The sequence below is a fragment of the Nanorana parkeri genome, unplaced genomic scaffold (assembly GCF_000935625.1).
Source record: "Nanorana parkeri isolate BGI_ZX_2015 unplaced genomic scaffold, ASM93562v1 scaffold76, whole genome shotgun sequence".
Lineage (NCBI taxonomy): Eukaryota > Metazoa > Chordata > Amphibia > Anura > Dicroglossidae > Nanorana > Nanorana parkeri.
The window spans coordinates 2,574,354-2,588,373 of NW_017306344.1; the positions used below are offsets into that span (position 1 = coordinate 2,574,354).

The 14,020-nt window shown below is 37.8% G+C and overlaps 1 protein-coding gene across 1 annotated transcript in view; it reads right to left on the minus strand.

Annotated features, from left to right (window-relative positions):
* Positions 1–14,020, minus strand: part of CSMD2 (CUB and Sushi multiple domains 2) — a 323,219-nt gene that overhangs the window by 260,454 nt on the left and 48,745 nt on the right. The window contains exon 8 of the mRNA XM_018576748.1: positions 1,860–1,963. Within this exon, the coding sequence (XP_018432250.1) occupies positions 1,860–1,963 (104 nt within the window). The remainder of the gene's footprint in view (positions 1–1,859; positions 1,964–14,020) is intronic.

Below are 14,020 nucleotides of genomic sequence, written 5' to 3' on the forward strand. Positions count from 1 at the left end.
ACATTTGCATTGTTGTTTTTTAGCGCCCCCCCCCCTGCTCCCCCCCCTTCCCCAGTTCCCGGGCTTCCCTAATGGCCATTGAGGCTGCCAATAACCTTTAAATCCTATTGGGAGGTGAAGGGGGCAGAACACTACTCTGATTATAAGTGCAATTATAGAGCATTACTAGAGGGCTTTGGAAATAGGAGCTGCTTGTTAAACCTTTAACCAGAATTGGTTTAACATTTTAGTAAAAGGGAAAGGTAAATTCGAAAGTTGAAACAGAAAATGTGTTAAGCTTAGCACAGTAGTCTGCACACTGAGCATTTACAATAACAATCCACTAATGTGACTGTGTTTATTTGTAAGCTGTAAAATGCATTAGGAAGTCTCATAATACAACATTTTAGCAGGTCTGTTAGCTTTGTATATGAACAAGCATATATAGTAATAATATTAAGATATCAATTACTTTTGCACTGCGTTTGCTACTTCATAGCATTTGTTGAAGGATCTGTGACACTAAAATACAAATAACTACAACAATTACTAGTATGATTTGCAAATATGTATGTAAATAGCACTATATCTGCAGAAAGCTTAAAGTGAGACTGTATTCTGTGTCCCCACTGTAGACATTTCTCCTTACTTCCTGTGCTAGTAACTGCAGGAAATGTGGGGAAATCATAAATCTCCCTAAGAGGGGAGACAAAGAATACATTTTTTTCAGTAGAGATGGAAAGTGTTAGAACCTTAGGTTTTAATTGCTGTCTTTGTCCTGTTTGGGAGATTACCTCATACTTTCTTTGGACCAGAGAGATACTACTTCTTAAATATAAAAAGAGACCATGAAGTGTTCTGGGCAAGCAAGAGAGCAATTTCCTTTAGAAAAATGGCCCCTTGCCTTCTGTGATTCTGTAGCACCATCAGTAGAATTTCCGGCCTACTTGGCCCTTCAATAACAAAGTGGAACAAGGATTAGAAGGTTGTGCAGAAAATGTTTTTCTGCCTAATATAGGCAATAGCAGGCATTTCTAGGTGCCTGCTCTTAGACAGGGCTTTGACATTTTAACTTGTAAAAGGCTTGCAGGTTGGCTTTAAGAAAGAACTGGCATATGTTCCCCAAAAACTATTGATCAGATTCATATTTTCTTTCCCCACTGCGTGGATGCATTGTAAATTAGAGCCTTTGTAACTTAACATAAACAAGGGTGACTACACTTAAACAAAGAAAGCCAAAGGTCTGAGTTTCTATTAGTATCAGTCTTGAAAATCTAGATTTTGCCACACTAACCCTTTCTACTACACTAACCCTTTCTATGGGGTCAGGGCTTTCGCCCATAGTTCTCCTTAGGGTAACGGGAGGACACAAACTATCGTCCTCCCGTCACCCTAAGCTCAGTATACCACGAGCTACAGCTCGCGGTATACTGAGACGCCGCAGCGGATCCCGACATCGATGTCGAGATCTGCCTAGCTGCGTGAGTGACAGCTGGCTCTGCCTATCTAGAGGCAGAGCCAGCTGTACCTGCCCCCTCCCCCGTCCGTTGTCCGGCAGAGAGCCGTGACAGGATCTAGAAGTGAGCGAACCCGGTATGTGTTCGCTCACCTCCCGATCTACTGAGCCGACCTGTGACAGTCTCATTGTCACAGATCAGCTAGAACTATGAGGTGAGTGAAAAACACTCACCTCATAGTTCTCCTTTAATAATTTTTCTAAATGTACCCAATTATTTGTGAGCACTATTTCCATAGTTGAATCATTAACTGACTAGCTGTTTTATTTCTGGAAACCTAAACTTATTTTAATGTCCAATACAGTAATATTTCATATTGTACTGTTTTTGAAAGAATAAAATTATGAAAATAAATGCACTTACACATAAAGTACAGACTTCTGGTCCTCAACATTTCCACCATCTCCTACTGTAAGAGTGTCATACCCTCTTTCCAGTTCAAACTCTTCAAACGTCAGCTTAATCACCTATCAGAAAATGAAAAAAATATGAGTACATTGGCTGGTGGTGGTTTTATCTCCGCAATAGAGGAAACCAGAAGAAAAACAAACATCAGAAATAAACTTAGTACAACAGCCATTGTTGAAAATTCATTGTATGTACTCTGAAATGAGGTCTAGGTAATAACATAACATGAACAGTGTTAGGTGGAGGCTAAAATTTATGGACTAATTAAAAAGTGTTAAATAATTTATTTGCATACTTAGTTGAGTGTCAGGATGAAACACTATGGGGGGAATTGAAACCTGGAGCAGACACAATCTGGAGCAGTTGCCCATGGCAATCAATCAGCTTCGCTCTTCAGTTTGTTCAGTAAAGGTTTAAAAATTAAACAGATAAGTCAATTGGTTGCCATGCACAATTTTGTCTGCTCCAGTTTTGATAAATTGCCTTCTGTGTGTCTTCTGATGGCCAGTGCAATAGAAAGAAGATCAGATGAGGCCTCTTTTTGAGCATAGACCGAGTCAGTAAATATATTTTTTGGAAAGGAATATGAATCCATCTAGTGATCAGATCTATTTACCTTTACCTTGCACTCCTACCCACCTAGCAACATAACAAATGTTAAAATCTGTAATAAAGGTGAGAATTGAATTCACATTGTATACACAGTCCTAGATACTGCTTACTAGACCTGGATATTTTTTTCTTGCATACGGAAATTACTCATGGCATTCACATTTTTTTGTGTGTTGCTCAGGCTTGAGCCCTAATCTATCTGAAAAAGTCCCATTCTGGACAACATTTGTCTTGTTTGTTACATTGCAAATTAGGAAACATCATCTAGGATTAGAGTAAATCTTCTAAATTATAAAGGAGAGATAAAATGAACACCAAAGAGAAGACTAGCAATGTCAGCTATTGTTCTCAAGCTCAACCACAGTCCTAGAGTTTGCAGCTCTATGCACCCAAAAAACGCAAATCTAAATTGTGTTGCAAATACACAGAACTTGCACATTATGTTTACAGGAGAATAGAAAGGAAATAATCTGTCCTGATCATAGAGTTATTGTATATGTATACAGTCTCAACACCTATGCAAAACTGAATTCCGAATCTCGGGTTGTGTTTTTGTGGTAGCTGCTGCCATCATACTTTCTTACATACCCCAAGCACGTTGAGGCATTGCTATCAGTAAATTGGTTCACAGGTTGCTCTGAATTTTTCTACAACAGCATAGAACATGTTGGTGCACCAGACTATAATGAACTATTGATGACACCACATCTTATGGTATTTATTTGTTACAAAACTGGAGAAAGAAAGACTTCCACAAGAATTATACCTGTAGTAAATGCTGTCAGTGGAACTGTTACAAATAAATGATAGGTGCTATATTAGGCATATGTTTTAATTAACTTAAGCGTGATGATCTCAGAGCCAAACGTTTGTTCGTCACATTTTCTGTTTAATTAATTTAAAGTTTGCAGAGTAAAGGCAGATGTGTTATTAGAGGCTAAACAGGCTCCAGAGAGCTTTCTCAAAAGATCATTATGTGTCTGTTGTCTGGACTGAATTAACACCCTCTAAGAACACATTGAATAATTACTTTTTATGTAGGGAAGGTAAATAGATCACCTTTCTCTACTCAGCATAAGTCATCTGTCAACACTAGTTATCATCTTCTGCAAATGGAGAACCAAAATCTAAAAAAAAAAAGTTGTACACATTCTACCCTTTCTTAAAAAAACAGCTGAACTGCATCTCATCATCATTACAAAAATGTGAATGCTAATACACGGCGATGGTAAACATATCATTCAGGCATCTCTAGAACAGTTTTCACTTTGAATAACCATTTCACAATAATAAAATTATCAACGTGATTTAATATTAGGTGAAATTCATAATGATTAGTATTTGCCTTTTGGCATCCTTCTTAGTTCCCTTATTTATACAAAAGTACAAGAAATTATTCAGTTTGCATAACTAACAAGAGTACTTGAATATTGAACCACTTGCATCAATATTTGCCCCAGTAGAGCTTACAATCATCAATGTACAAGCTAACCAATCTATTATTGTTTCTGAACCCTACAAATGAACACCAAAATAAGCAAGTATTTTCTAAATACAAAAGGCCTATGAATTCTTACTTAATTGTTGGTGTGCCTTGTGTATTTCTTCCCAATCAGTGCAGTAATCCAGAATGAAACTTTGCCTCTTTGCAGGAGCTTCCTGTAATAAAGACCAGTCACTGCTGCTCTCTCTCCTTGTGCGGGATGACTGGTCTAGTATTCACCCCCTCATGTTTTTCTCTAGAGGCAGTCTGTAGTGAGTGGACCTACTGGGTCCCTCCCACAGCTCCGCTCTCTGCATCAGCAATGTGCAGCACCGTGCTTTTACAAGGTAATAATCAGATTTTCAAAGACATTTGGTGCATACAAAGGAGATTTACCTAGTCTGCAGCTAAAATAATATATTTATAAGGCTATTCAAAGTTGCTATTCAAATTATCCGTGTTGCATGATCTTTTCCTGTGCAAGTGACAGTAATTGAAAGACAAAACCATACTACCCATTCAACTATGCAAAATATATTGAATTAGTAGGAAAATACCACAGTGTGTTTAATGCTTTTGAGCTGACCATATATTGTAATTCTTGCCATCAGCTGCCGGTAGAGTTTTTCTCTCACTGTGCTGTTTTGATCTATAGGACTCAATGTAGTATACATTTTTCTCATTCCATTCTTCAAGTAGCGACCCCTCACCTCATACCTCCCTAGTGTAAAAACCTTTACAAGTTTGTTTGCTACCAAGATATCTTTCACACTGCCCTTTTCTTCATTTCTCACATCCAAGCTCCGTTTAAATCCTAAGAAGCAATTTTTGAAGGTGCTTTTCGTCTCGCTAAAAACATAACTCTTTCTAAAAGGTTTTCTCCAAACTGTCAAACTCCAATGTATTCTAGATGCTTCACCTGTATTGCTTTTCATATACACAAGCCTTCTAGAACAGCCGCCTTCCCCTTCCTCCACCTGTTTCTACAGTATTTTGTCTGCTCCCTTAGAATTCAATTTACAGTCCTTGTTCTAATGTGTAAAGCCTGGTGCTATATTTGTAATTGGCTCTCCGCAGTAGTAAAAGACATGATTCAAAGTTCTATTCTAGTGTAACTTTACTCTGCTATTAATGGCTCATTTTCAAATAATGCGTCGCTGACCCTGCCCAAATATAACTTCTGTATTGTCGGATATTTACTTAATCAGGAGGCATTTTTCTAAATACCATAAATCTTTCTAGTTAATTCACACATATAACTAGAAGTCATTTAACAATCCTAAGCAATGTTGAACCATTATACTAACTAGGTTTGCAGGTAATATACTTTCATTAAAGCCCAACTTCAGCCAAATGTTTTTAGTATTTTGGATTATGAGTCAGTGTTAAGAGCATTTGCTAAGTTTTTCTTGATATCCGTCTCCTCATTGGAGAAATTTCTCTTCACATTCTCTCATCCTGAAAATAGGACAGGATGTAGATGAAATCTCCCAAGAGCACTAAAACAACTTTTGTTTTAATAGAGTGAAGAAATGTAAGCGAATCTATTAGGATTTTATTGCTCTTCTTGTTCCCATAGGGAGATTTAAACTTACTTCCTAATCCACTGGCACCATGCCACACCTTGACAGGGTGTCAACTGGAGAGGAAATTAGACAAAATCTCACTGATGGGGGAAGGACAACAATGAAAATTAATTTCTTCTAACAGGCATTATTTTATCACAGATTCCAAGAGTTTTTTTTTATCAGCTCTGAACACATTCCTAATACAAACAAAAATGTATAACAGGAGACAACTGAGAGATTACACATCTGAGTTTCTCTTGCCATAAACAATAAAGTGTCATCATAATACCTTATATACCAACTAAAGAAAAAGAGCTATTCCTCACAGTACTAGAGATGCTATGGGGTCCATTCACGAAGCAGCCGAAGGATCTAGCTGTAGCTACGGCCGATCCTTCGGCTAGCTTCGGCCCCAGGACCCCTTCGGTTCAGTAGAACCAAAGGGCTGCTGTACGGGCTATTCACTATAGCCCGTACAGCTCCCGAAGTCGGCCGGGCAGCTCAATCGAGCGGAAGGCATATGCTCACCTTGCTAGATTCCTATTGGCTATTTCAATTTGCAATAGCCAATAACAAACTTGCTATTGTACCCGCCCACTGCTGCAGTTCTCCATCAGGTCCCCACTAGTGATTGTCAGCAGCAGAGGGAGGGTACAATAGCTAGTTTGCTATTGGCTATTGCAAATTGAAATATTGGACTGCAGCAGAATTGCCAGCCAATAGAAAACACTGCTGGCTCCGCACAATCATTTTCTAGTTATTTTTTTCTACTTTTTCTACTAGAATAGACCCCTATATAGAAAATTAAGATGACACCCAATTTGGTATGTTTGAATATTTCCTGGTTTTGGGCTTTTGTATATGGGCTTTTTTTGTGTCAGAATTGCTCTTCTCTTCAAAAAATGTAATTTGAATGCAGAAGCAGCTTGATTAAACTTAGAAGAAGGTCAACTTTAGATCAGGAGGTTAGAAGCACCTGTGAAGGACCTCAGAATTATCTCAGAAGTGTCTGAAACTGCAAGCTGAGTGTACCTGAGAGAGAAGTGAAGCATACAACAATATACAATGAAAAGTAAAAAGAACATTATTCTGTTTGCTAGCACATAGGGGTCTATTCACTAAGCTGCCGTAGGCAGCCGAGTGAAAGACCGATCTGAAGTGAAGTGAGCCGAACACTGTTCGGCTATTCACTTCAGGCTGGTACGGCTGATTTCAGCCGTACATCGGCTGAAATCAGCCGTACATTGGCTTGCTTCGCGTGGCTTTGGGTCGGCCGAACATGCTCAGAATGTTCGGCCGACCCGAAGTGCAGAAGGAGTTCGACTCAGCCGATCCAACATCTGGATCGGCTGAGCCGAACCTCCGGCAGGCTTCTCACTGCTGTTCGGGCTATTCTTAAAGATGCCGAACAGCAGTGAGTGAATAGCCGAATGTCCCTTCAGAGGGACCGAGCAGAACAGAAAAAGAGTGAAAAAAGTAAAAAAAAGTAGTTTCCTATTGTCCGCCCAATAGTTTCCTATTGTCCGGCGGCTCTGCTGCAGTAAAAAAAAACCGAAAAAAAAAAACCTCTCCCGGGCGCTCTGGGAGCCTACGGCTCCCGGCCACCCAGGAGAGAAACACCGCGGTGTCTTTTTTTTTCTTTTTTCTGACACGATCGATGTCAGAATATAAAAAAATAAAAATAAATGTTCCCATTGAAAAGCATTGGGACATTACTATTGGCTATTTCAGCTTGGCTGAGCCACTCGGCCATGATCGGGAGCTGTACGGGCTATTGTGAATAGCCTGTACAGCACCCCTTTGGTTCTACTGAACCGAAGGGGTCCTGGGGCCGAGGCTAGCAGAAGGATCGGCCGAAGCTACGGCCAGATCCTTCGGCAGCTTCGTGAATAGACCCCATAGTTTTTTGGTTGAAGTGAACACAGCTTCACCTTCTTCTAAGCTCAAGCCTTTTACTAATTCATACCATGTTTTAACAGAGATGACAATAACATATCAGTTTGTAGATACATTTTGCAAATTTATCCACATTTAAAATTGAACATTTCATGGATAATTTAATCCTCCCCAGCCTGGTAAAATCCATCTGGAAGAAAGCCAGGAGAGGAATAGTTTTACCTTTTTTTGCATGGTTTACCATTCTGTGTAAGGTCTGGAACTCACTGCCACAGGCGGTGATTTCAGCAAAGAATGTGGAATTGTTCAAGAAACTTTTGGACGATTTCTTAAGGGACCGTAATATACAGGGGTACAAGTAGTACTCCTAGGAACAAGATCCTATAGGTTGGACTTGATGGACTAATGTCTTTTTTCAACCTCAAATACTATGTAACTATGTGTTCTTATTTTTACTGTTGACTTCAACATTACTTTCAATATTAACCTTTATAAATAGGTGGAATGCCAGGGAAGATATTGCAGATACATATATGCTATGACTTCCATACCTTGCATTGATGATGGACACAAATCTTGGAGAGATCCAAGATCCATCTTGGAGATGGAGTTGCATTTAGGTTGGAATGAAAGCTTCATATATTAAAGCATTGTATTTAGGCTCAATTGACTGCTAAGACATAAAAAAAATAGTTCAATAGGTACACCCTGCATTTTTAGATTTGTGTTATAAAGTTATGACTCATACATGCCTTTTTTTAAGAAGGCAATACTGTAGCTGGCTTGAAAGGATACTATTTTCTAAGTTTTCTAAAAAGAGATCAAAGCAAAAGTTGTTTCTTTTCCAATGGTCTCTCTCTCTCTAATAGAGGTTTGTATGAAAACTGTGCTGTACGCCCTGTTCCATGTATCTATACCAGGATTGAGTAAACCTCAACGGGTTCTGGCGTACTTCATTTTTTTGGCAGATTGATTAATGTTTTTTTTCCATTTTCACATCACCAAAAGATAAATATTCAATTTGAAAGTTGTGTTGCTAATCATGGGACTTTTATATATCACCAAACTATTCCTCTTTTATTTACTTTTATTGAAACTTTCCCTAACTTCCCCCCACTCTTCCTAAGCTAAACTGCACTAACCCTGCCTCTTCCCCAGCTTTTCCTCTGAAGCTCTGCCATGGCTCCATCCACTGTTTACAGCCTTCTCAGTGAAATTCTCTTAACTTAGGTTGTACACCATGTATATCCAGTTACTATATTCATGTCAATGGGGACTAATTTGCACAGTCATGGCCATTACTGACAAGTATTTAACTGGACAGACCATAAACACTGCAGGAAAATGTGGAAGCACTACAGAGGTAAGTAAGCAGCTGGGGAAGCAGTGTTGTTTAGGTTAGAGGGGTGGGTGGGTTTGTTAGCAAAAATTTAGGTTAAAGTTAACCTTTTTTTTAAATACTGACAAATAAATCAGTAAGATAGCCCCTTGGAAAGTGTATGGTTACTACTTTAGCAGGTAATTGTTTTAAGTAACCATAAATTAATCTGTATAAAAAGTGATTATGAATTTGGTAAATATAAGGTAAGTGATACTAATTATATATTTCCGTGTCACAGGAAAACAAGCCACATGCTTAATTTTCAATTTGGCTAATAGATACCACAGGCAGATGGCAAATACCATCTCAATAACCCGCTTTTTGGGACATTGCCTAGTGATTCAGAAGCACACAGGATGTAGGCTTACTAGATACATGCTGTTGTAATCACATTGGCTTTTATAGATGCAATTTGCTAGAGTTCCACACTGAAGATAAAGCCCTTTTTCTGATACAAATTGTTCTCTGCTAGGTAACATTTCACAATAATTTCACTTTGAATAATTTCAGCCCCCATATTGTCTTACCAGTTATTCATATTATTTTGTTTTCATTGGTACCAAGATACAATGTTCATTTAGAGTAGCATTCAAGCAACTATATAAGCTTGCAATGAGCAGACTGGCAGGCACAGGGTGTAGGATGATCAATTCCAGAGCCTAACAGCAGCGTTGAGTTTGGTTATTTTTCTTCATAACCAAACTACTTAGACCTATGAACAATTTTAAACCATTGATAACATATTAGTCCTCCTTTAAGGCTATTAAAACAGAACTGAGCTAACAGACCTCCAAAAATTAGGGTAATTGTAAACAGTGATGCGAAACCTAATTTAAAATGAATTTGTGTTCCACCTGTGCATGAACACCTAAACATACTTACTTTACATTCAGTTCCTCATCTGTTTCATTCAGCCACAAGGAGCACAGAAAGGAAGACCTCTACAAGTTACGGGATATACCTTAGAGCTTTCTAAGGGCAGGGCCACTCACTAAGTACTCAAATGGGCAAATGGAGCAGAGAGTAAAGGAAAAGTAAGTATGTGCTGCTTGATAAGGGGGGTAAGGTTAACTTTGCGTCATTCATCTGAGTGTCATTATCAGTAGTTCCATAACTAGGAAGAATCCATGTTTCTTAATATAGTTATTCCCGAGTGTGGCTCAGGGTTAATTTTCAGTACCAAGAGCGGTAACCCCGAGCCACACTCGGGATTGCGCAAAAGTGTCACTTACCTTGTCCCTGTGAGCCTGCTGTGTCCTCTGCTGTGTGCGCCTGGCCGATGCCGGCATTCGGCTTTCAGTTTCCTTTTCGGGCTTCACAGCGGGGGGCGGAGCGGACGGGAAATTCAAAGGTGCAAACATGACATTTACACAGAATACACAGAATACAATGTAATCTGCTATAATATGACTCTTTCTTTTTAGTTCTGATAAACATGAGCTTTTTATTTCTAAAAGAGGAACATGTTATTACCTTAATGCAGCATAACCATTTCAATATATTGTATAGCAAGACAGATTCTTTAAGTCAACTTCCAGGCAAAAAGCTTTTCAAGAATAATCACTTTATTCACAAGATATATCTTGTTTTACATTTAATTGGCCACTGGCTTATATCAAATTGCAATTATAATTTAGTTTAATTGCATAATGTTGGCAAATAGAAGCTAAGAGATTGTTATATCTTGGTGGTGACTGGATCTGCTTCCATCAAGTTCTGAAGATGAATGCTAATACAGTAGATGAAATAGGAATAATTTAGTGTTATGGGTATGCACTTAAACTCTCCAGCAGACCATTATCCATTATGTTCGGTGATTTCCCAATTAGAAACACTGTGCTGTTATACAAGTCAACTTTTACTCTTACATGTTGATATGGATGTAATGTTTTTACACACTTGCTTTTCAATGTTTTTGTAATTGTTATAAATATAGAGATTTACAAATTAGCCACTAAAGGGAGCCCTCGGTACCTCTCTGTGTTTATCTCCTAAATAGTATCCAAACCCCAAAGCAAAAAATGTATTATATTGCAGTTTACCAGTCCTTAGACGAGGTGGCTGAATTTTTTTGCAGCAAGTACAGAAAATACCTGTTGATTTTGTCAGAAATGCTGTGTCCCTGTGGCTTCCTGAGAGCTCAGCAAGAAGCACAATGTTACCTTTCTTCAGTAAACTAGTAATCTCTCCATCCCCATTTATTGGAGATGAACAAAGGCAGTTAAGTCCATAACAACCATGACTGGCTCCATAGATACATAGCAGAAGTGAATGTAGCCATGAAGGAGAAGGTGTCTGTTGCTGGCAGGATTACCAAGTTAGAGGAAAAAAGAAAAAAATAAATGCAACCACTACATTTAAGGACTAGTAAGATGCAGTATATTGCATTGTATTTTTGGATTTAGGCATGCTTTAAATCTGTACTTTAAGTATACATTAGTTTGTATACTTCAACTTGGCCCAATGTAAGTATATGTGGCATACCTGATCAGCCCACAAGGATCCTGTAGAGCACTGTCATTATGGCATTTTGCCTTATAAAATTAGCCTGTTAATTAGTGTTTGACAACTGCAGAGCAATTGTTATTTTTTTAACTGATGTTAAAACAATTGATTGGATATTTTGTTATGGGTAAAGATATTTTTGAATGATATGTTGTAGGGCAAAAATGTATTAATTGCTTCGGATAAAATTTCCACTTAACCTTCCCTCCAATCGTCCAGAATTGACAATCATTAGATTTGCAGCACATTCAGGCTGTGGATCATAGAATTCTAGTGGCAATGATGTTCTGCAAACCTCGTTGACAGGAAATGTTCGCTTTGTGAACATTTTATAAATGGACAACTTATTATAAATGTTAATCTATCCCAAACATTTAACCCCTATAAACAACCCCCCAACTCTAACATAACACTTAAAATGAGCCCTGAGCATTTAACCTAATCTTAACATTTAACTCTTTCCCTTCCTCTATCTTTAACCGTTAACAGTAAACTTGGCCCTATATCTGCTTATCCCTTATGTTGGATTAACTTCAAAAATGTTTATATTTACCTTGAAGAGTATGTAAAAAAAATAGTACATTTTTGCAATACATGAACATTTTCTCATGTTAATCCCTTTAAACAAGTTGCAAATACAGAAATATAAGCGCATATGTGTCAGAAATAAAGTGTGCTCCTACCTTCAAGTTTGAACTGACAATACGATCATGGAAATTCACAAAGACTGGTGCTAAGTTTTAACAAGAACAGTTTCCCATATCTATGACAAGTGGAGTAAATAGCCCCAGATTTACGTACATGGTATGGACACGTCTGTGAATCTGTCTGAAACTGACAGAACTAGTACAACTAGTCAGAAATAAAATGAAAATATCTGGTAGTAAATAAAGTCTTTTTATATCACTGGTTTATAATTTCTGTTGTTCAGAGAAATTAAATTAATTCTAATAATGAAAATTATTTGATATCATGTAGCATATTAATAAATGTGTTTTCATAATATGTGTTTTAGGAAAATTAATATAAATGAAGCATTAATGAATGCCAACCTGTATATAGTATTTGCTTTGTTATTACTATATTAAGCAAATAAGTGTGGCTGTGTGATATAACCGGTTATGTGTTGTTCTTATTAGACTCCAGTTTCCTAATAGGAAAAGTGTCTGAACAACTTTGTTAATCTGACTTTCAGCTGTCACTGATAATAATAACAGGTACTAATAAGAACTATATTAATTTGGTTTGTGTGGTAAAAGACACAAGAAAACAAGTCTTAAGTGATAGTGAATTAGGTGAACAGATAAAATGTAGCTGAATAATTCTAGCTTTCTGAAATAAATGCAGACATCCTAACTCTCCTGGACATTGTGGGAGTCTCCCGCTATAAGATAGCGGCTCCCTGACGAGAGAAGCATTTTATCCTGGAAAGGTTTACTCTGCTCTATCTAGCAAAGTAAACCTTTCTGGGATACCTGGTGGTTCCACTCCCACTGCTATCTGTTTTGTTTTTATTATCTCTGATGCAGGCCCATCAGAGATAATAAAAAAACAACAACAGACAGCATGAGAATGAATAGCTGGGCTGCTATTGGCTATTGCAATTTACCTGAAATGAGAAGGGCACCTCCCTGAAATAAAGTTTTGCAGGTTGGGATGTCTGTAAATGAGATTTTGAATTTCCCTAAATGTCTTCTGAGCTCTGAACCCCTAGGCACACGGTTTCAACCCTGTTCACTTTATTTCTTATGGATTACAAAGGGCACAGCACTCTCCTGATCACCCCCACCCCCCCAACACCAAAAAAAACCTTTCAATTATATATTAAGCAGACCGAAAGGTTGCAAATAAGAGAAGTTCATTGTTAGGGTTTACATAGACTTAATAAATACAAATTAATAGGGGGCATAGACAAGATTGGTAGGTTATTTGATACAGTGATATTATCTAGCGATCCCAAAACTATAAATAAGTTTGTCATAGATTATGAAAAGTGATACCAAGCTGATCACTTGATCGCAGTGAAGATGAAAATTGACTGCAATGTCAAACCCACCCAGTCCAGCTTAGATGAGTGTAGCTAACCTCTTTTAATCTCTCAAAATCGTTCTTGACCTATGCGATGCATAGTTATATAGCCACAAACCATTAAAACTGTAAATTCTCTGCACAGAATGCATGAGTTCTAAATACATCAGAAAAATTACTATAGCTAGAAAACCTTTTATATTCGTGTCATGATTTCTGAAACTGACAGCCAGTCCTAATGAACAACTCAAGATCCATTTTTATAGTTTAGCAGAGTTCATACTTGGATACCAGAGATTTTGATTAAATATAATCACACTGCTTTTTAATTATGGTCTTCCTTATTATTCAACAGAGTGAACCCTTTTTATTTATAAGCGTGAAGCAGTATACGCAGATGCGAAAGAAAAACCAATGGTTTTAGGAGAGATGGAACGAGTGAGAGCACATGTGTGAGAGAAAGAGAGGGAGCGAGAGAGCTAGACTTTTCTATGTGCATCCTGTGTACAAGATCTTGGGGTTTGACCCTGACTTTTAAGCCATTTTTAACTTTGATTAAAGGGCTGCTGTTTTAAAAAATGTCTTAGGCCTACATATGGAAAAAAATATGTTTTTTTAATATACACAAATAAATATATATATA